The sequence below is a fragment of the Rhamphochromis sp. 'chilingali' genome (assembly GCF_963969265.1).
Source record: "Rhamphochromis sp. 'chilingali' genome assembly, chromosome: 2".
Lineage (NCBI taxonomy): Eukaryota > Metazoa > Chordata > Actinopteri > Cichliformes > Cichlidae > Rhamphochromis > Rhamphochromis sp. 'chilingali'.
Window position 1 is genome coordinate 43,042,419 of NC_137930.1, and position 23,868 is coordinate 43,066,286.

At 39.5% G+C, this 23,868-nt stretch overlaps 1 protein-coding gene across 1 annotated transcript in view; it reads right to left on the reverse strand.

Moving 5' to 3' along the window:
• lrp5 (low density lipoprotein receptor-related protein 5) overlaps positions 1-23,868 on the reverse strand; it is a 53,513-nt gene that overhangs the window by 11,282 nt on the left and 18,363 nt on the right. The window contains exons 4-16 of the mRNA XM_080874365.1: positions 22,552-22,620; positions 22,256-22,384; positions 19,451-19,647; positions 19,179-19,310; positions 12,051-12,139; positions 11,747-11,965; positions 11,295-11,383; positions 10,772-10,943; positions 3,333-3,549; positions 3,075-3,228; positions 1,676-1,811; positions 1,271-1,515; positions 370-554 (exon numbers count right to left, since the gene is read on the reverse strand). Of these exons, the coding sequence (XP_080730491.1) occupies positions 370-554; positions 1,271-1,515; positions 1,676-1,811; positions 3,075-3,228; positions 3,333-3,549; positions 10,772-10,943; positions 11,295-11,383; positions 11,747-11,965; positions 12,051-12,139; positions 19,179-19,310; positions 19,451-19,647; positions 22,256-22,384; positions 22,552-22,620 (2,033 nt within the window). The remainder of the gene's footprint in view (positions 1-369; positions 555-1,270; positions 1,516-1,675; positions 1,812-3,074; positions 3,229-3,332; positions 3,550-10,771; positions 10,944-11,294; positions 11,384-11,746; positions 11,966-12,050; positions 12,140-19,178; positions 19,311-19,450; positions 19,648-22,255; positions 22,385-22,551; positions 22,621-23,868) is intronic.

The window sequence follows — 23,868 nt, forward strand, 5'->3', positions numbered from 1 at the left end:
ACTTTCGCCTTCTGTCTTTGCAAGTTTTCTAGTGAAGCACTGCCAAGTGTTTAGGACGAAACCCACACAGGCACAGTGCAAACATGCAAACTACACATAAAAAGGCCTTAGGTAACACTGATATTTAAACAAGGCATTTTCTTGGCAACTGTGCTACTTTGCTAGTTTCCCCCTGGTCTGCCCCACCCTCAACAGTTTCTTTTGTTGTACTCGTGTTCCTACTAGATCGTCTATCTAACTTTATGGACTGGTTTTTGGACTTTGCTTGCCTCATTGCTGCTACAGTGTATTTTTGCTGACTATTGAAAGTTTAAGTCCTCTTTCCCGTGAATCATTACCATGGTAAGTTCTTGGTGTGTGTTTTCAAACCTTGCATGTTGGTGCTTTCAATCATGCATGTGTCTAGGTCAGTCCAGTAGAGACGATGGTCTACATAGTCAATGGTCAGTCCATTGGCACGGCCCACTTTATCCACCAAGGTTGTGATGGTGCTGCCATCCATGTAGGCTCTGGCTATGCGTGGCCGACCTCCCCACTCTGTCCAGTACATGTAGCTGCAGACAGAAAGAACTCTTATGCCTTGTGATACACATGACCAAGGTAATCACATCTGAACGTAAAAGGATGTAAAAGCTTTTGGTGGTTTTATTAAAATCTGTTTCTTTTTGTTTTTTGGGTACATTATTTATCTAACTGGCTAATCTAATCCAAACAGGGAACACGCTTCCACTTTAAGAAGACAACTTTGTTTTTCCTGTTATCAATATTTGATCATGGAATGACATCAGCTGGCTCCAGGCAAGTGTGTTGAAAGGTCTGGCCCATGACAGCATGAAGCCATCACCAAGTGTGTAGCAACTTGGCATGCTGACACACGTACTTAACAATCAAACAGAAAGACTCACACAGGCACATCAGTATGTTTTGGGGTGATCTGCATACAATGTAATAATGCAAGGTTTGTTAATAAACAGGTTTAACAGCACCATCCCTCACAAACTGAAGGTAACTGAGGAGAAGGCAGTGGGATGCAAATGTTGTTTTATTTGACTGTCCATTTGTTTGATGACATACATTCGTCTCACACACATATTCATTAATAAAATGTAGAAAATCAAATGACAGACTTTTCTGCAGATTGTATAGATAGATAGATAGGCCACAGGCACCTGGTAACGCCCCTGTACTATGAAATAGTGGAGGAATTTTTATATCCACAGCAGTGAACTGGGCCAATATATCAGGTATTTTTAAAACTGTATGGTCTTACCCATTGGCTGGGTCCAGTGCTAGTGATCGTGGGTTGTCCAATGATCGAGGATTGTCAAGATCCTTACAGACCAGAACCTGTCGATACTGGCCATCCAACCGGGCCACTTCAATGCGGTTAGTGCCTGTATCTGCCCAGTAAATGTTGTGACCCATCCAGTCAACTGCCATGCCTTCTGGGTAGTCCAGCCCAAACTCTATAATGTGTTCTACAGAGCTGCCATTCATGTAGGCTCTGCTGATTGTCTGGCAGGAAAACGAGCGGAGAGCAAAGTAAGAGATAGACAACAGGAAAGAAAAAGAGCAAATTCTCCTTTAACTGATAGAAGTGAAGAATTCCCAGTTTCTCTTAATCTGATGCAAAAAAAACCCTAACACATCAGGACATTTCTGTTGCAAAACATACCTTTGCCTGTATGTCTGTCCAATATATTCTTCTTTCATAGACGTAAACATCAAGAGCAGAGGCCTCTTTAACTCCTGTCACAGGAATGATCACATCATTGCTGTTGGTACCTAAAGAAATACTCCTGATGTTGTCCCTGAGGAGAAAACAACACAAAAGAATCCCTAAAATTCCCGTGCAAGTTACATTCTCACCTTCAAGGCTGATGGTGAAACAAGCCCGAGGTCAAAGTCTTCCAAGGTCAAGTCCAAGGTGACAAAAGTTAAAAATCAAACAACGAAAGAATGAAACAAAATAAAACTTCAAACTTATGTCCTACTGTTGTTCAAGGTGCACTACAACAGTATGAAACTCCTATTTCTCAGGTTTGTGACATTTGTGACATTTACAAAAACACGAGATAATAAGATGCGAGAGTATAAATGTGGGGTGCATTTAGACAATTATAGAACCTGGTAAGGACCAGATGATTTTTTTTATTGTGCCCTGATACATAAAAAATTAGTACTCAGTATTGTGTTCACCGTCTCTAATTCAGGCCACCAAACAGTCCACTACCATTTGATACAGTGAAACGTCCTCCCCACTGATGCATGCATGTTGTGATAGCTGCTCTAGCCTCACTGTGTTAGAGCCATTTGTTAATACTAAAACTATAAAAAGTAAGAGGTTACAGTTGGACAGTGCTTAACAGTGTAGGAAAAGATGAAAGAAATTTGACGGCTGCAATACAGCAAATCTTCAGAACCCCCCCAGCAAAAAAACCTTATGACACTTCAGGGGAAAAAAGAAAAAAATCAGCTGAATTTGTTTGAAACCAAATACTGTAGCATGAGGTCTGCACAGACTGCCAAGAAGTAGCCACTTTAGTCCTCCTTCAGATGGCGCATTCAGGCACACTACTGAGTGTGGTTCACCCTCATTTTGAAAGCACTCGCATTCCAAGACACAGTGAAGTTAGACGTATAAAAACAGAATAAAACAGATCTGAAGCATTAAAATAAACTGCATCCATTGTGTAGACAGCTGGATTGATTTAAACTGACGTGTATCTCTTCCTTCAAATACAGAAAAGAATGAAAAATGCAGCTGTTATAAGCTTGTATAATCAGAATTACTGACACAGATTGACACACAGCAAAGTCAAAGCACCTACTAGACTAAATCATGTCTGAGATAGCAGACACTTTCTCAGGACTGAAGCCTAAACCCAAACTGAAGTACTACAGTCAGGTAAGGAGAATGCTAATCCCCTATGCCATTCATGTTTGTGAGCTTTTCCTGTTTTTTTTGTCATTTGTTTTTGACATAATAATAACAGAATGACTGTAATATGCACCAGTTACAGATAACAAGAGCAGCAGGGCATTTCATGCTATTGATTGAAAGGCAGACAGACCTATTAGTGAAGAGCAGGAAGGCTTCGGGCACCACACAGGTCTGGAGGTCTGAGAGGAGCTCCATCCCCATTGGACAGGCACAGCTGACAGCCTGCTGACGCCAGAAACACAGATGGCTACATCCACCATTATCACCAGCACATCCATTTGTACCTAAAAGAAAAAAACGTTTTTTTATATGCCATTTGATTTTTTTTTTTCTAAGTTCCGCTTTGTTGCTGCATGTACAGAACTCAGAGGAAAATAAGCTTACTCACCAAAGGTCTCTGTCACTTTAGTTGCCTTCAGCCCCATTAAATCTGGCAGCTGATCGATAATGATCTCTCGTACAGCTGTGGTTTTGTGGACCCTCTCAATGCTCCGTCTCTGCCAGTCAGTCCAGTAGATATAATCCCCCAATAGAGTAAAACCAAAGATATGAGGCAGCTTGTCCTCTAGTAGAGTCTGTCTGTTACTACCATCCACACTGATCACCTGAAACAGAAACAGAAATGATGATCGGAAAAAAGCGCAGATTAAAAGCTCAGCTTCTTTAATCCATCCTTACAGTTGTCATCATCCTAACCTATAGTTAGTTTTTATAGATTAAAGGTGAAAATAGAGTCTATGTCCATGTTTTAACTAAATGTAAAACACACAAATGATATAGATTAAAGAATTTGGTCCATATAAAACCATCAACCATTCACCAAAGTGTTGCCAAGCAGAATAATTAGTTAAAGAGGTTTGAAGAGTGGGATTTGAGTTTGACGCATGTTGTAGCAGCCAAAGAAAACACTGCTGGCAAGGTGAAACCCTTCCTGCTCCTAACAATATGGTGACACGTCACGTGTGTGTGTGTGTGTGTGTGTGTGTGTGTGTGTGTGTGTGTGTGTGTGTGTGTGTGTGTGTGTGTGTGTGTGTGTGTGTGTGTTTCTATAAGCAGAAATTGAGAGCTACAATTGACAAGGCTGCAATTAGAACTTGTGTCCAACCCTCCTCCTCACCGCCTGTGCTATTACTGGACTGGCCTCAACTGAAATAGACACGGGGTTTTATTTTAGACACACTACAGTCATTTGCAGTCTACATGAAGGTTTGCGAGCGTGTGTGTGCATGTGTGTCTGGTCACATGTTAACTACAAGGTCTCTAATGTGCCATGGTAGACATTTCGCAAACTATGAGCATGGTGGACAGATATATTAAAAATGAGTGCTGGGAAGCGGTTTAGCATAGTAGAGTAAAGCCTGGAGCTGGGGAGGGATCTACCGTTTTCAATATAACTGAAGAGATTATAATAGGCTATTGTTAATGCCAAGTTGTAGCACAAAGAAAATGATCTATGTTGAGACTGAAGGCCAGCTTATGAAAGGTAACTGCTGTTCTGGTATGTACTTTCTTACTACAGCCTAGGCCACACAGTATTAAGTACTGGGGAGTACATGACCGTGTTCACACTTCCGTTTACACTAAGCATTTGTTTTCACAACAAAATCCAGTATAACAGAGGAACATACTGCACTTTCTAATTAATTACAAGCAAGCAAAAAGTTTACAGTTCACTGGTTTCTAAATGGGGTCCAGGTATGCTGTGGGATTTTGGAACAACCGTACATTATTGCAACATACAGCTGCACAAAACTTTGGGAATGATTTATTAATTCACATTTCCCCTAACTAACCACCAGTGCAGATCACCAACCACCAGTCTAATGCCTTTAACTGGACCAGTGATGCTTACAAGCACGCAGGCTAGATTAGAGTAAGTCCATGGCCTAAAGGCTGGTTGGCGACGCCCAAACAATCTATGGTTGCCAGGAAAAAGAGTGTATTCCCTGAAAGGTTGGTTGATCGCTTTCCCAAGTAGTAAACTTCAGTTTAATTCGGTTTTTTATACAGCGTCAAATAACAACAAAGTCGCCTTGAGGCACTTTCTATTCCAACAGACCAAAATTTTACTGTGAAGGTTAACGTTCTCTGTTTACAGTTTGGATAGCACTTGCACAGTTTCTGCACATATTGGCTAAAGTAACATCAGACACCTAACAAGAAAACACTTTAAACAGAAACTTTTTTTGTTTAAAAGTGTGTTGCATCTCAACTGGAGGCAGCAAGACTGTGTTGATTTGTGCGAACATGCATAATAAGGCAGTGGAAGCAAAGTATTTACTACAGGACCACTGACATTCTTGCAAAATAATTGCTAGGTTGTGCTTGATCAAGACGAAGCAGAGAGGCTGTCAAAAACGTATGCGTTGTCAGATCACACAGGAACACATCTGGGGGCTGATATATGTGCAGGTGTACCCTTTGGTGTACCTTCAGCTCAAGTTTAAAAATCTCTGGCTGAAATGACACTAACATGATCATTTTACTGTTCATCATTGGATTAGCCATCAATAATTCTTATTTCACATCAATAATTCAACATTTGTCAGACTCCAAACTGAAAATAAGGAGTACAGACTATATGATACATTGACTGAAAAACTTGCTACAAATTTGAATTAAATTTAGTCGTCAGTATTACCTTTCAGCTCCTGCTTTTATATATATTTCGAACACAAGAAAAAAGCAGAATTAGAATGAGTGTTTTGCTGTGACGGGCATCTGTTTAATGAATACTCATTTAAATATCCATTCACAGGCCGAGGGGGTGAGCAAACAGAAATAAATAGAACATTCACTTTAATGGGCCTCTGATCCAAGGCAGGCTCCTAACCCCTCCACAAAAAAACCTATTCATTTATCACTGTGAAACAATTAGACATGGACATCCCAGTGAAAAGATGGCAGAGAGACTCCCTTTATCTCCTCTCTCGTCCTCTCTTACTCACTCTTTCTTTCCACTGACTTTTTCAGGAAGAATTATGCACTGGGAATGTGATTTTTTTTCTCATCTTTTTCATTTTGGGTGTGAGAATGTCGCTTTTCTTGATGGACGTCCGGGGGGGATGGGAAGAGGGGGCAAAAGAAAGCTAGCGGAAAAGTAACAAGGTCTCATCAAGCACACAGTGAGACATCAGAGCATCGGATGGTTCACAGACGCTCACACGTGGATTTTCTCTGATAAACATAAAGACAGACCCAGGATGAATAGAATCTACACAAAAAACCAAAGAAGACACAAAGCTTATACCAATCACAAACCACACCACAAAAGCTTTGACACAAGCAGTGTTTTCCATAGGCAAAAAAAACTACCAATGCATTCACTGTAAATGTCTGGTCCAACATTGATGCTGATGTGAAAAAAAAAACTGCCAGGAAAACAGAAGCACTAAAGGAAAACGCAAGAGTGATTTTAACGACTTCCTTACATGTGTCATCAGCACTTCTGTGACTGGTTAGTTTCCCTGAGCGCACTTGATCGTAATTAATTAATTAATTAATTTGCACTTGCATTCACATAAAATACTGATTGTCTAACGTTTTCTGATTGGTATGATCTGATTTTTTCCCCCAACATAGTAGAGATGAGCACATTTGACTTCACTCTAGTTTTAAGCCTTAATTTCTTTAGTCTGGTAAAATAATCTTTACTTATACGATCCGTATACTGTCTTATTCCAAAGCTTTTCATTCCAACTTTTGGCATATATCTAGCTATTAGAAGTTCCACTACACTGAACTACACACATAAGAAAACCAGATTATAAAGACTTTGACAGGAATACATAAGAATATTTATCAGTCAGATGTTCAATATAGGGCTGCCACGATTAGTCGACTAGTCACGATTATGTCGACTATTAAAATCGTCGACGACTAATTTAATAGTCGACGCATCGTTTGAAGCTTTGTAAGATCACAAAGGACGCAGGAATGAGTAGTAGGATTTAAGAGTGTAATAACGGACTAAAACAGAAGATGGCAGCACTGCATGTACAAGGATGCCAGCTGCCGTTAAACCCCGAAGAAGAAGAAGCTGTGTCCCAGAATTCATAGCGCAGCCCAGCGCAGTTGTCAACAATGGCGGCAGCTAGTTAGTTTTAACTTTACTCTTATTATTCTTTCTGGGTCACAAAATAAACGTTTAACATATTTTCAGGCGAGAATGTAGCTGTGTAAACCTCAAATATCTGCTCAGTTTATCAAGACACCACATATTTTCAAAAGCGCTCCGACGTTTTCAGAGACGTCTGTTACCCACTAGCTCGTTAGCTAGGCGGGGGCAAGGCTAACTAGAGCCGTGAGAACACCGGACTCCCGGCAAATCGTTTTCAAACCCACCGCCGTCTTTCGCTAGTCAGGTTAAACATATATAAGTCACTTAGATAACTTAAATGTTATTGTTTGGCTTTTTTCAGTATTTTATTTGTTCCTGAGTAAATCGGTTTGGCTGAGATTAAAGGTATAGTTTTTGCACAGCTAAAACTGTCAAGCAGACAGCTGATTATCAGAAGTGTGAGATGCTGGAGAATATACTCCGGTGTCCTGTTATATTTTAGAAAGCAAGGAGTTTATTAAACTTCACCGAAACAATCTGCAAATTTCATTAAAAATTAATAAACTACCATCTTGTCTTTATTTTTAGTTAGCACAAACACTTCAAGCTGTAAGCTAATGATAGTTATATAAGACCAGATGCTGCTGGTGCAATAAGCTGTACGTCCAATGGATGATGATCTGATTAGTCGACTAATCGCAAAAATAATCGGTGACTAGTCGACTATCAAAATAATCGTTTGTGGCAGCCCTAGTTCAATATGATGTCCTCACTGGAAAGCGTGATGTACCATGTCTCTATCTATTCTAACACTTTATGCACACATCTGGGGGGGAAACAACTACAACAACATGTTAGACCTGTTGCACACCAGCAGATGGGAGGCATACAGAAATTCCACAAAGGCTAAAAATTTGCTTTAATTTGTCACTCATCGGGAAATATATAGACTGCTGATAGATCTATCCTATCCATTTTGGCATTCCCCCTATAAAGTTTTCCTGTTGCTTAGTCTATAGCCAGTCCATTTGGCCAGCCCAGAGAGATTTGGCACATATACAGCAGGTTAAATAAGTACTGACCATGTCAACAATTTTCTAAGTAAATATATTTCTAAAGGTGCTATTGACATTACTTTTCACCAGATGTTGGTTACAACCCAATCCACACATGCAAAGAAACCAAACCATAGATGTCCATAAATTAAGTTGTTTGTAATAATGAAAAAATGACTCAGGGAAAAGTATTGAACACACGAAGAAACAAAGGTGCAAAAAAGCAGAGAAAGTCATGACACCAGCTGAAATCCATCAGTAATTAGAAATCCTGCCATTTGTGCAAATTAATATCAGCTGGTTCAGTCCCAACTAATGGCCTGTAAAAATGTGTCATGTGTGTCACACAAGAAACACAACCTTATTGTTGCAAAACATACAGATGGCACTTGACACACAAGAATTTCTGAAGGTTACAGTGAGCACTGCTGGGGCCAAAATCAGAAAGTGGAAAGATCATTTTACCACAAACCGATCACAACCAGGTTCTCCGACAGAGCAGTGAAAAAAATTACGAGAAGCTATCCAAGAGCCAAGGAGCACTTGTAGAGAGCTACAGAATGACCTGGAATCAGCAAGTACAATTGTTTCAGAGAAAACAATAAGTAATGCACTCAAGAGCCATGGCCTATATGCACGCTCACCATCCAAGAATCCAAAGCATGTTGCATCATGTTTAAAGTTTGCAGACAACATTTAGACAAGCCTGTGAAATACTGGGAGAAGTTTGGTCAGATGAGACCAAAACTGAACTCTTTGGATGCCATAAAACACACCGTGTTTGGAGGTCAAAGGTCAAAAGGCACTGCACGTCACCCCAAAACCACCACATCAACAGTGAAGTTTGGAGGTGGGAACATCATGGTGTGGGGCTGTTTAGGCTGTGCGGAGGCGTTCTAAAGCTGTCATCACCAACAAAGCCTTTTGTACGGTGTTTAAATAAATTTCATTAAGTGTGTTGAATAATTTTTCCCTGTGTCATTTCTCATCATTACACATAATTTATCATTTGATTTCTTTGCATGTATGGATTGGATGGATTGCGATCAACATCTGCTGAGAATTTCATGTCAGTAGCGCTTTTACAAATATATCGACTTAGAAAATTGGTGACGTGTTCAATCCTTATTTGACCGGCTGTAACACCCCTGACATTCTCTCATTCTATACAGCATGAAGCAGTGACACTAGACTTGTTACTCAAAAAAAAACAAAAAAAAACCGCGCAGGGCCTTAAGCAGGGGAAATTCCACTATATACACCTCCCCATTTTCTGAGTCCCACATCATTCACTCACACACACAAAAAAAAACACAGGCACACATATCCACAAGTAGTAACCATATGGCTCAACAGAGTGGCTGAATGGCGCTACGCACAGTCAATCTGCATAATCACAACAAAGCAGCCGTTTTATGCATGTGTGCTGAGAAAGCAACACATCAGTCAACGCTTTCTCACATGAACACATGCTCGTTTCAAAAGGAGGGGGCCAGCGCGGTAACTTCAGAGGGGTTTTTTCCACAAAGAAGGAGGCGAAGGGGGAGTCAGATTTCTTCAACAAAAAGAGATGAAAACACTAAGACAGAGGAGGGGCATGGGTGGGGGTGGGGGCAAAGAAGAGAAGCAAAGAGAGGGAACCTGAGGGAGTGAGAGCATTCCTCCAGTGTTCTTAGAGAAGTTCTTCACTTAGCCGAGGCCTTTTGTCGTTCTCTCTTTTAGAAGCTAAAAGGCTATGTGCTGTTAGGCTTTCAGCTGTTTGGTAGGCTTGCTACAACCGCTAACAGTTATGTTTCCAACACTTCAGAGGAGCTTACATGCTATGATATTAATCTCCTGATAAGCAGAACTACTATTCAACCCTCTTGTGGTCATCACACTAAAATTTGCTGGTTGCATTATGGTGACTTGATTCTTGCTCCACAGTGTAGAAACACTTTTTATCTTTTCACAACAGGAGTACATATACACACACATGCCTGAGGTACAATCCATAATCAGTTAAAACAGTTAAAGTGTAAAAGAATGGTGAAACCTTTAACCTTCTAGGACCTGGCGTCCACATATGTGGACATCACATTTTGGATTATTTAGACTAAAATACTCAATTTTGCTCTACATGGGCCTGATATCACTTACGAGGACATTATACTGCTCCTGTTCTATCAAACTTTTAAACAAATATCCTCATATGCGGCTCTTATTTTTCTTAAAAACAAAAATAAGGTTAAAAAAAAATCTGGTAATTCTTTGTTTTTACATTCATCGGGCCCCAATATATCCAAATATCAAAGAGAAATTAAAAATGCATGTCGTGAAAGAGTTCGGGTCTTAGGAGGTTAAAGCACTGTCCTGATCTGATCAGGACAGTCCAACCAGATACTTACTCTGGATGGCAATGCCTCCATTGACACTATGAGGAATCTTGGAACTGGATATGTTCTTCAAAGTGCATATTAAAAAAATATGTAGGACTGCTTTGTTACACTGTTATATTTCTTGTTTCATTGTTGGGGTTTTCTCTGTATTGTTGGAGTCTTTACCTTACAAAATACAGCACCTTGAGGTGACTGTTGTCGTGATTTGGCACTATATAAAAAACTGAACTGAATTGAAATTAAACTGACAAGGAGTAGAACAAAAATTCTGTAAAGGCTAGAAATTTTACTTTCATTTGACACTCATCTGGAAAAAGACAACTGTTGAACGTACCTCTATCTTATCCGTTTTGGCATCTCCCCAGTAAAGTTTTCCTGCTGTATAGTCTATAGCCAGTCCATTGGGCCAGCCCAGAGAGCTATTGACCAAGACCAGCCGGGCTGTTCCATCCAGATTGGCTCGCTCAATCTTCGGATGCTCACCCCAGTCAGTCCAGTACATGTAACTGTAATAAACAAGAGACAAAAAAACATTTTAGTTCCACTGACAGGAGAATATTAGATTAGGCAGGTATTCTTTTTGAAGCTTGCAAAAGAAATTTCACATTCCTCACGGTAGACAATTATTTGTAAAATCTAATGTTATGATATAAAACATTTTTTTTCTTTCTTTCTTTGTTAGGCCATATGCTTTTTTCAACATCAAAATCAATATTTCCCAACTTGGAACACTTGGGACTGCATTTTGATTTGCATGTTATAAACTCTCATGAATTTGGATTAATATATGGATAAGACGACTTTTGTATGTCGGATGACAGCTGTGTTCAGGTGGGAGAGCCAACTGAAGTACTCACCCATTAACAGGGTCCAGAACAATGGCTCTGGGTTCTTCCAAGTTCTCAGAAATCAAAATTTTCCGAGAGGTTCCATTTAGCCTGGTAACCTGCAACACCACATAACATTCCAATGTAAAAATGTAACACGACAATGCAACATATTTTTTAGATTTATTCAAACGGTTTGTTTGCATATATGTTTAAAATTTCATAGTCTTTTCTTTTTGAGTAATAATCACCAGAAGCTGTCTTGTCAATTGCACAGGCATAAACTTCAAAAGTCTGATTGGTAATCGGTTCACACAGATCCAAAAGTATGCAGACAGGCATTACAAGTGACCCAGTTAGACTTTTGTGTTCAATTCTTTTTAATATAAACCATGCAGCCTAAGAGTAAACTGTACTTAGAGTTTTACATAGTGAATTTTGAAAAATCTAATAAAATCTCTAATGTAACAAATCAGATATACCTCAATCCGATCAGTGCCCGTGTCAGTCCAGTACAGGTTTCTGGCAACCCAATCTACAGCAATGCCATCTGGGTGGTTGATCTCCGTGGTAACCAACATCGTGGCATTACTCCCATCAATGCTGGATCGTCGAATGGCCCGAACCTCATCATCCGTCCAATAGACATAACCTTCAACTGGGTCATAATCTATAGCTATGGCATGGCGAATGTTATCAACCTGCATAATTAGAGGAACAGCAATGACCCTCAGGAACCCTAGCTCAGGTAATTCAGGAGCAGTCAATCTTCCTATGTCTTTTTACCTGCAGTACTATGTCTGTGAAATCTGGCAGGTCCAGTGATATCCTCCTAAGGTCCGTCCGTCGAGCCAGCAACAGAACTTGCTCTGCTCCTAAACAAGACAGACAGTTATTAATAAGTAATTAGTAATTTATTATTACATTATAGAAATAATGCAATGTATTCTATATACTATAAGCACTCCATCTACTTCATATCCACGGCTAATAAAGAATCCTCAATTAACCTAACATGTATGTCTTTGGACTGTGTGAGGAAGCTGAACCTGAAATAAACGGCGTACCTGAAGTAAACCCATGCAACCATAGGGAGAAAATGCAAACGGCATAAAAAAGTCCCAGCCAGGGTTCAAACCCAAAACATTCTTGCATGTCGCCCATGCACAAGGACAAAGCAGCACAATGGCAAAAATCCCAGTTCAAGTCATTTGTGTAGCATGTTATGTACTGCCTTCTAACTTGGACACTACACACTGTTTCATTGAAAACTACCACAATAACCGCTGACATCAAATAAGATGACTCTTGAAGGAAATTGATACCAGAATTTTGCTTTTTATAAATGGATTCAAAGAACTTTTAAAATTCAACTCCTACCCCCCCAATCCAAAAAACATATGTTTAATATTGTTAATAATATTAGCTGTAGTTGTATCTTAAGACAATGAGATGGCATTAAGCTTGAGGCTTCTATCCTGCATATGTAGGACTAATCTGCTGTTTAGTCATAGTTATTATGCACAAATACCCATCAGACATTTCTGTCCTATCTGGAAAATCTAACATTTGCCAAAGCCTCCGTTATTTAAACATTTATATCAAGAAGCCATCCAACAAACCAACAAAAGTTGGAGTATTTGGTATCTGGGTTGGAGCCAAAGCCCACAGCCCAATATAAATCTGTCTGTTGTCAAAAAAGATTTCAAGCCTGAGCCAAGCTTGCACTATTATCAGTTTTCTTGCCTCCTCCTTACTCCAACCAGTCTGGAAACAAAGGGCTCTGCTATCCTGGGGGATTCTCCACTGTGCTTGGCTGTTGATTGATTTAACAGGAGCCAAACTCACCTCATGGGAGACAATTAACTATTTTTCTTTGTGTCTTACACGTCTGATTCTGAGGTGCTCGGATTATAAAAAGTTAAAAGTGTTTCTTTCTATGTTCCTACTTGATTTATCTTTCAAATCAATTCACTCAAATCATAAGACAAAACAGTTACTGTACAGCACGTCTGTAAAATAAATTACAAAACCTACAGACAATAAAAATATGTAACTGAACGTTACAAAATACACACCACGCTGAATTTTACTCTATCTGGATAAATCTCTAAGAAGTAAAATCTCATTTTCGAGGCCTCCAAATGTCAGCCTAAATATAAGCTCATATAAAACACACTTCTCCAACGTGTCAGCAAAAGCTTTAATCTGTGTTCTTTCAGCTGCACAACCAGCCAAAATCTGGCATCTCTCAGCCTTGGCACCAATCAGATTTTACAATGAGAGTTATTCATCGTTACTTAAATGTCTGAGGCAAGGCGGGATAAATAAAGGAAGAGAATGAAGAGAAAGGAGGGACAGCATCTGTGATTCCACTCTTCTCTTCGCTTGACTTCATTTTGAGACACTTAAAGACCCCTAACAAACAGTCTTACACACACACACACACACACACACACACACACACACACACACACACACACACACACACACACACACTCTACAGGCAGCGCAATAACAAACGCCTTCAATTTAACCAGCCAAGCAAAACAAATTAGAAGCACACACAAAAACACAAAGACACACACACACACACACCCACAGACACACAAACTGCAGCCTGACACAATAGGGCATTGTTGTTTTTATTGTCAACAGTGGCTAAGTGATTGGTTGGCATGCTTCATTCAAATTTAATACATTCCCATAACACAGCCTAACAGACACAGAAAACTCTAATACAGTGTTGTGCTATTATAGAATAAAGCTCTATTGTTTTAGCCTCATGGGAATCAGCATGGTGGCCGGTCAGCTAACTGTTAAACTACAGGGTTCATTTTACTGGTCATTTTACTTGTTTTCTAGCTGATGCTCCCCACTCTGCATCACTTTTCACACACCAAACGCAGTGGTAAATGGGGTCGGCAAGAGTACACACTAATTATTCTAGGAAACTACAAATAGAACTGGGTTACTCTAGACCAGGGGTCACCAACCTTTTTGAAAGTGAGAGCTACTTCTTGGGTACCGATTAATGTGAAGGGCTACCAGTTTGACACACACTTCTCAAATGACAAATTTCCTCAGTTTAACTTAATTATGTGTTATCATTAATAATTAATGATATTCATCTATGTACGGACACTAATTATGTTAATTATTTTTCACCATAATTATAAAGAATGCAAGCAGTGTTGGGGAGTAACGGAATACATGTACCGCCGTTACGTATTTAGAATACAAAATATGAGTAACTGTATTCCGTTACAGTTACCGTTTAAAAAGGTGGTATTCAGAATACAGTTACTTTGTTGAAATAAATGGATTACACTGCGGTACTTTCCTGTTTCATTTTGTCGCGGGTCAGGACTGTTTGGGTTTGTTTGACAGCTACATTCTTTCGTCCCAGGCGGCAGCGTTACGGTTGCCATGGTTACAGGGCGACGCTCTCTCTCTCTCTGCGACTGTGTGTTTCCTGGGTGAGAGAGCGCCTTTTCGTTGTTGTGCTAAGCTAACAGGCAGAATGCTACAAGCATAGCTCTAAAGAATGTAGCATCATGGGCAGTATAGTCCGTGTTGCAGGGAGAATGCACTGCCATACACGTTATGTGTCTGTGAGCGCGAGGAGGGAGAAAAAGGCGAGTGGAAAGGTACGAGTTGCCGTCGAGGAAAAACGGGAGCTGGAAGCATGTAAATATAATAATAACCACTGCAGCCAAGAAGAGTGCCTGACGAGCCCAGTTGTAAGTAAGCTATTAAGACTCGACTGTACACCGTGTTCGTGTTTTCCTCCGAAAACAATAAGTTCCGTTGGAGCAGTCTTTCAACGCCTCTCTCTGTCTCTCGCAAGAAAAGTTGACCCACACAACAAAGTAAAGCTATTTTTCGGCTATGAGCCGACAGGGACCCCGCCGTATTAGTCAGAGGTCCCTTTACTACAGTTCGGAGTCACGGACCTTCAGTAACAGTAATAAATCACACAGCAATAGTACATTCACGTTGTTGTAAAAAGCACGATAATATATTAAGTAATCCAAAGTATTCAGAATACGTTACTCTCATTGAGTAACGTAACGGAATACGTTACAGAATACATTTTGGGGCATGTATTCTGTATTCTGTAACGGAATACATTTTAAAAGTAACCTTCCCAACACTGAATGCAAGTAGGAAACAAGGTAGGAAACATAAATATCAATATGCAACGCTTTATTTCTATATATCTCTGCAAGTATTTACATTTTGAAGTGATCACTTCTACAACATTTTCACTTACCACTAACAAATTTTAACAAATCATGCACTGTGACATACATTATTTTTGTATGTATGTAACATACAAAAAATCAACTTTCAAATTTTACAGAACTTTTCACCAAATTGGCAGCATTTTAAAGCAAATTGCCACTGAGAACATCTAATATGGCTTTCTTTGTCTGTTAGTGGGAAACCTGGCATTGCATGCTGTTCACCAGTGTGTTGTAATCTGGGGTATAACTTGACACTGCAACTCTGAGTGAGTCTTGCAGATGTGCATCGGAGAGGCGTGTTCTGTGTTTGTTCTTGATGAAGTTCATGTCAGAAAAGGCTGATTCACAAAGATAGGTTGAACCAAACAGGCTGGCAACCTTCATAGCTGCTGTGCAAACACCACTGTACTTTTCTGTGTCAACAAGGCACCAAAAGTTTGGTGCACCCTGATAGGCTTTGAGGAGGACGTCATTTTGCAATGTTACAATTTCGATTTCCACCTGTCCAGCATCCAAGCTGAACATTGAACTTAGTTGCTCAGCAATGCATGTTGTGTCCACATTCATGAAAGGATTGGAAACGAATGAGATGCATGGCTCAAGCTGATCAAGGTCACAAAACCTGTTCTCAAACTCTTGACCAAGTCAGTTTATGACTTGAGTGTACTTTTCTGCAACTTTGGCAAAAGTCTCAGATGCAGAAGCATTGTCTTTCAGCACCATCTGCACAGAGGGAAAGTGCAGCACCTTTTTTCTCTGTAAATGCACAGAGAAGATGCTCATCTGGGCTTTAAATCCATTTAAAGCACTTATCATGTCAGCAACAGTCTTACCTTTGCCTTGCAGCTCACAGTTCAAATGGTTCAGTTTCCCAGTAATGTCTGTTAAAAACGCAAGGTCAAGTGTCCACTCAGTGTCCTCCAGCAGAGATGTGTCTTCCCCTTTGGATTGCATGAACTCCTGGATTTCACCCAAAAGTGACAAAAAACGAAGCAAAATCCGTCCCCTGCTGAGCCATCGGATTTCCGTATGTAGTAGCAGGTCACCATATTCAGCTGACAGCTCCTCCAATAGCACCTTGAATGTTCTGTGCTGTTTAGCTCTGGAGCGGATGCTGTTTATGATCTTCACGACGGGAGTCATGACGTGCTCGAAGCCGATCACCTTTGCGCATAACGCCTGCTGGTGAATGATGCAGTGGTAATGCATGAAGTTTGGGAACTCTGTGTCACCTTTACAGTGAGCGATGAATCCCGTATGTCGGCCGATCATAGCAGGAGCCCCGTCGGTAGTCACTGATACCAGCTTTTCCAACGGTACCTTTTTCTTCGCGAAAAACTCCTTCACCGCGTTATAGATGTCAACTCCCTTCGTAGTTGTCTTTAGCGGCAGTAGTGTCAGAAGTTCTTCTTTTGTGGAGAAACCATCAAATACCATCCGGATAAAGACCATCAGCTGTGCTGTACTGCTGCTGTCCACGGACTCGTCACACTGGATGCTAAACCAACTGCACTTTGCCAGATCCTGATCCAACTGATTGGCCAAGTTCCCGGACATAGCCGACACTCTTCTAACAATTGTAGTTGCCCCCAGCTGGACATCAGAGAGAGTGGAGATTACATCGTTTCCATATTTCTCGTCTTTAAGCACAGTTTTGCAATTATCATCTTTGCTTCTTTGAAAACCTCCCCGTCTAAAAATGCCTTCTTTTTCTTAATCATGAAATGTGTAGCTCTAAATGAGGCTTCGGTTGCTTTTTGAGAGTTTTTCACCGGTCTCGTGAAAAAAGACTGCTGTTTGCTCAAACCTGCCTTTAATTCGCGGGCCTTTTCCGCTCGCAGTGTGCTGCCCTTTGGGTAGTTAGCATGGTAGCTTGTGTGACACGTTCGGAAATGTCTCTCCACGTTGTGCCGCTTTGCCGTTGCCACAGTTGCCCCGCAAATGAGACACACGCATGAATCTTTCACAGTGGTAAAAAAGAACTCTTCCTCCCATTCACTGTTAAAATTATATGTTTTCTTCCTTTTTTCCGCCATGTTTTCCTCATCTCCTCACCTTTGCCTTTGCTGGTCTTCACGGCAACTGTTTCCGTGGAGACCAGCTAGCACTAAATATTAGATCATGATCTAATATTTAATAATAAACTTTTTTTTTATATATTATCTCTTTTTTTTCTCTTTTTCTTCCTTCTTTTTTTCTTTTCTTTTCTTTTTCTTTTTTTTTAATATATTATCTCTAACAAATTAACACCAATGCAATTGTGATTAAAAAAAAATAGCAAGAAAAAATAAAAATAGATGCAGCTTACTAGTAAGTTGTTATGGTGAGCTGTTTTTAGAACAGGCCCGCGGGCGACTCATGTGGTCCTTGCGGGCGACCTGGTGCCCGCGGGCACCGTGTTGGTGACCCCTGCTCTAGACTGAATATGATTAGCACAGATATGAAGATGTAATTAATGATTATATAATTTATACTCACTATATATTAATTGCCCTTCATTTGTGGTAACATATTCAAAACAATCACGTATTTATTAAAGAAGTCGTTTGTTGTTGTCCACTCAGTAAAATTTCATGGTGTTGCTGATCATGGCATTAAGTTTTTATTTAAACGGTTTGCTAGCATTGCTACCATTCTCTGAGCTTTTTACTACATTTCGCAGACTTACAGACAGCTTGCTATGTCACAGATTCTGATTAACTTTATTTTTTATAACTTTTATCTAGAACTTCATTAATATGACATTACTCCTCCACATATGCTAATTTCTCATGAGCAACATTTAAACCCTTTTTAGGCAATAACTTACTCATGTACCTGAAATACCAGAAAAGTCCACAGTTATGTTACAGAACACAATACATCATTTTTCAGTTCAATGGAATTAATTTTATTTATATATTTATACATTTTGTCTACTCTCTCCAGTAGTTTGTGTTTTGTCCTTAGCTCTCTATGCTTTAATTTTTTCCCTCTTCTCTTTCCCCTCTGAGCCTGGCTCTGCCAAAGGTCTCTTCTTTTTAAAAGGGAATCCTTCCCCATTGGCACAATGTTCCTGCAATAGGAAACTGTTTGAGTGTTGGAGTCACAATATAATAATATATCTATCCTGAAGCAACTATTATTGATAACTACCATTGCAAAAAACCCCAAAAAACGTTATTTTTTATTTGTGCACGGCACGCATACTGAGTTTTTCACAATAAATTACTGGATTTATCTGTGCTAAACAGCTAAATGCAGACCAACAATGGAATGGATTTTTGATTTTAAAAAATGCAGCCTACCCTACCCCCTGGTTCCCCTGTGACATGCAAACACCCCAAACAAAAATAAAGAATGCCAAAGAGCAGAGAAAATGGACAAACAGACCCAGTACAGAAACTAAACTTAAAAACTAAAACTGAAGGAATAGAGCCATTCCTTTAAAACAAATGGTAAGTAGACTAGCCCATTTCTACTCAATTTGAGCACTAAAAACACATGTTTTTATCCGTACCTAAGCACTTTTAACTACACGTCCATTCTTTCGCTCTCTCTCTCTAGTGGACACATTGGGGGTAACTTGGGGTTCAGTATTTTACCCAAGGACACTTTGACACATGGACAGGGGAAGACAAGGTTTGGTTTATTCTGAGGTTATAGTAATGTAAATGATCCATACCTGGTTTGCATGTCTTTCTGTCTGGTTTAAGCTGCACGCCAGTGGGGCAGGCACAGCTATAGAAAGGCTCAACTGGAGAGAGTAAGCAGAGGTGACTGCAGCCTCCATTATCGATACTACATGGTGTCTGGACTGCAACAAAAATACACGTTGGGGTGAGAATAAGCAGAGAGATCATTAAATAATTACCAGAAAGTAGATCAAAGTTGGCCAGAATTATCCAGCTACAAACCTAATCTACAAACACAAATGTAAAACAGTGAAACACGTACTGTCTGGTTGGCGGTAGGGCTCCAGAACCTGTATGTCCATGGGAGAGTAAATCCCACTGAGGATCTCTCTGGTTTTGTCTCCACTGTGTTTGCTACAGGCGTGGATGGAACGAGTCTGCCAGTCGGTCCAGTATAATGTCTCCTCAGACAACGTTAGGGCAAAAGGATGGGTCAGGGTGCCTTCCACCACCGTTTCCCTGCAGGATGAAATGAAAGCTTATTAATTTATGTTTACTCATGTCATTAAAAATGCATTTTGAAATGCTGATACAGGGAATTAATGAATAAATATAAACAACGTGATTTATCGGGTTTTTTTGTTTGCTCTATAATGTACTTAAAAATCAACATTTGTGTTAGCATTCATGTTTGCAAATTTATCTGCACTTCCATTAACACTTTAACCGATCTTACCAGTGACTCACAGGATTATATTTCTCAAATCATATAAATGCTCAGCCAAACCATTTTCAACACCACAGACAAGAAAAGGATTCTTAGAACTGCAAACTCTTGTGTACAAATGAAATTTTGGTTCAATGGAGGCAACGTAGGAATGAAACTGTCCTCTTTAGAACATAAATATCTAAACCACATTCAGGTACAACCTCACTCACTCTCTCCATCGTTAATATAAAAAAACTACATAAAACTAAGATTGGAGAAGTGTTTGAGGAATCACTGATAAGGAATAAATGTTTCATTTCTGAAACACAATCATGTAAAGAAAAATATAAAGAAAACACAAAGAACTGGCTGTAACCAGTCATCATTCTTAGTTACATGCCTGAGTGTGTTTGTGTGTGTGTGCATTAGGAAACAGGAAAAATGTAACTAACTCCAGATTTCAAAGCTTTGTCCAGCTTTTGTATGTAATTGAGGGCGAGAGCAGATATTGATTTGCAGACAAACATTATCCACTGATAATTACTACAAGTTCTACAGTTACTACAAGTAAAAGGCCTGTGTGACTTGGCTTGTTCTAGACAGAAACATCATCAATCCAAAGCAGTGCTGGTAAATCCTGTGACACACAAAAATCCAGGATCTATGTTCAGGGATGGCCAGGATTTTATCAAACCAGGAAATTAAGATGAGCACTTTTTCTGTTTCTCTTAAAGAAAGTATGTCTGTTTGTCTAGTTCCTTCTCCTTGTTTTTTCCAGTCCTCATTTTCCCAGTCTCTGGTACATCTGGTCGAATTCCATTAACTATGTTTAAAAGGTCAGTAACTGGAAATCTTTTACAGATGGACTGAATGTTGGTGGGCTAACTAACTATCAGTAATATAATATAGTAACTATCAGTTATATGTGCTTTACTCTGCACTATTTGGTACATTCGTTTTTTGGATGGAAACAAAAAGAGAAAAAGAGTTAAAGAGCATATGTGGAGAAAAAAGGCCAATAGAAGGAAAAAGAAACAAAAGAAAATCCTGAGCTGTGAGCAAAATGCAGTGTGTGTGTGTGTGTGTGTGTGTGTGTGTGTGTGTGTGTGTTTTGACTGGGGAATGCACACCACAGCTCTGTTTGTCTTGGACTATTCCATCTATTTTTTTATTCGGTCTGTGCAGCTATTTTTCACTTCCCACCTCCATTTTTCTGTTCCCAGTGAAAACTCAAAGCGTTATTTGCTGATCGTTGATGTTTTTATTCTTGATCCTGATTAAGAATTTTGAAAATCATGTTTTATTTCTGCCTTAATTAAAGAGATACTGTCATAATAGGTGACTGTTGACAACTGAAAGAACTATATGAAGTAAGACATCAGTAAATCTCATCTCTCTTGTACGGTGACAAATATTGTTCTCACATAAAATGTCAATAGTGCTTCAAATCAGTGCTACACTGAGCTAGGGTTTTCTATTTCCAATTCAATACTGATACCTTGGTACAAAGAATCAATAAATACCAGTGATAAGACAGACAGGGAATGTATATGTTTAAGACATCCTCAAACATTGATCTTCTAATTTTGGCAAGATACACTGAAAAAAAAATATTGGTGATGTTCATCTAATTTATTTGAATTAGCTTTCATGTCTGCTCTAAGTGAGAGTCATCATGCTGCAGCACACTGCTGTCATTAAAAGTTGCAGTACTTTCTTTGTTTCCTGCACCTCTTTATGCATTTTATGTAGATAAGACAGCTGGAAAGAAACATTAAAAATTCAGTTTATGACAATATATTACATACCATTAGCGTACTTATAGTATTTCAAACGTCCTTCTATCTTCTACCATGTACATTGTAATTTAACCCCTAATGCGTGTAGTGCATCTGTCCTGTCTGCCTCTCCTCGCCCAACAAGTTGCAGAACGAGGCCCAGGGAGGAGCAGCCGTCTGCTGCGACCTGTGAAAAGGGAGTTTTTCCTTCCTACTGCCAACAAAGTGCTATTTTCTCTGAATTCCTGCAGGGTTAGGGCATGGGGTTGAGAGATATTGGCTTGATATAACTGGGCTCCTCTCACAGCACAAGCTTGGTTTGAAACCAGTCTCCTGCAGAGGGGCTAGCTTCTATTCCACTCTAAAGTTGTACTCAGTAAGAGGCAACAAAAGGGGATTTGGTTATACTGGCTTATTGTCTTTGCAGTGTAGTTTTTACCAGTGGACCAGAACAACAGTCAGGGTATGCGGTAATGTTTTTGGTTTTGGATTACAGTATATGGATCCCCATATACTGAACTGAATGAAAAGGAAGGAGGAAAAGCATACATCATTACACTCTTGGTTTGAATTCATTCTAAGACAGTCTTTTACACGCACGCACACACACACACACGCAGATGTACATAAAGCTGCATACCGTGCTGATCCATCCAGATTGGCTCTATGAATGAAGCTGAGTTTGGCATCAGCCCAGTACAACTTCTGTTCCACCAGGTCTATGGTGAGACCGTTGGGCCAGTAAATGTCCTCATTCACTATTACTCTCCTGATACAAGACAGAGATGCTTAGAATTGAGATTTAAAAAAAACATTTTAATGTGACTTTTTTGTAACACATCTAAACAAAAAGTCCACACTACAAAAGTAAAACTACAACTAGTATACTACTGTAAACACAGAAGATCTGAGTGCAGTCTTATGTAGTTACCGTACCTGTTGCTGCCATCCATGCCAGCACGCTCGATCCTGGGTTCCTCCCCCCAGTCTGTCCAGTACATGTAGCTGAGGGGAAGAGCAAAGAAATATATCACTCATACACATAACATTAAAACCAAAATGGTTTTGTTCTTTTTTGGGGGGTTTTAAATTTATTTATTTAGTTAATTAGTTAATTAGTTTGTTTTTTGTTTTTACGTTTATACAACTTCTCAACATGTGATGTTTTATCTGTGTAATACGAGTTAATGAGTACTGTGCTAGAGGTTATTAGCATCTATTCCCCAGTCTCCTGTAGTACACAGGTCATCCAGAAGGCTGTGGAAAAGTGTTTTTGTTGGTGGATGATATCAAATATAACTTTTTGGTTTAAATGATAAACTTTCTGTTGGTAACAGGAAAATCCTGAGCTCCATCAGGACCTTATCCCATCTTTGAAATATGTTTTTAGTGTCAGGGTTTGGAGTTATTTTGCTTAATCTAAACCACCACTGATGGAACAAAGTTTTACATTTTAAGTTACATAAAGAAAAATTTCAGGAAAGGTGCAAGTTTTGTATAGTTTCCCTTTCACAGATACTAATACTAATACTGGATAGTAATACTGGATAATTAAAGTTAAGTAACTAAAGTTAAATTTGTACTTTTCATCTGTTTTAGTAATTGTTCTTATTATACTGACTTGATATCTATATGCTACTCACAGTGGTGGTATGGTGGCGCAGCGGCTGGTACTGCTGCTTGACAGCAACAAGGTCCTGGGTTTGAATCTGCAGTTTGCATGTTCTGCCTGAGACAATGTGGGGTTCCCTCCAAAGGAATACATCTTAGGTCATGTGGTTATTCTAAAATGGCCTTGGGTGCGAGGTAGATAAAGTGTAATAATAACTAAAAGGCACGTATGAATCGATGGTTAAATGTGGTTTGCAGTCTGAAGAAGTCTGAGTGGTCAGTATGACTAGGAAAGCATTATAAAAGCCAGTCCATTTGTGCAAAAACTATTCTTAAACTCCTGCAACTGTAGCTAAAGAATTGAAATGAGAAATCTGGGAATAATGTGTATATATACAATATTGTCTTTGCATCTCAATGTTGTCTTTTATGTTTTTTTAAATATGATTCCATATATATACTGTATATATACTACAGATTCAATGACCCCACCTGTAGTAACATTTCACTGGCACTGTAATGTGAATGCAGATGCTTCTTAAGAATTTAATCGACCTGCTTGAGTTTCATCTTTTCTCACACCACCAATGATTATTTTCTTTATAATGAAAAACATTGGCCTGAAACTCCAACACAGAAACA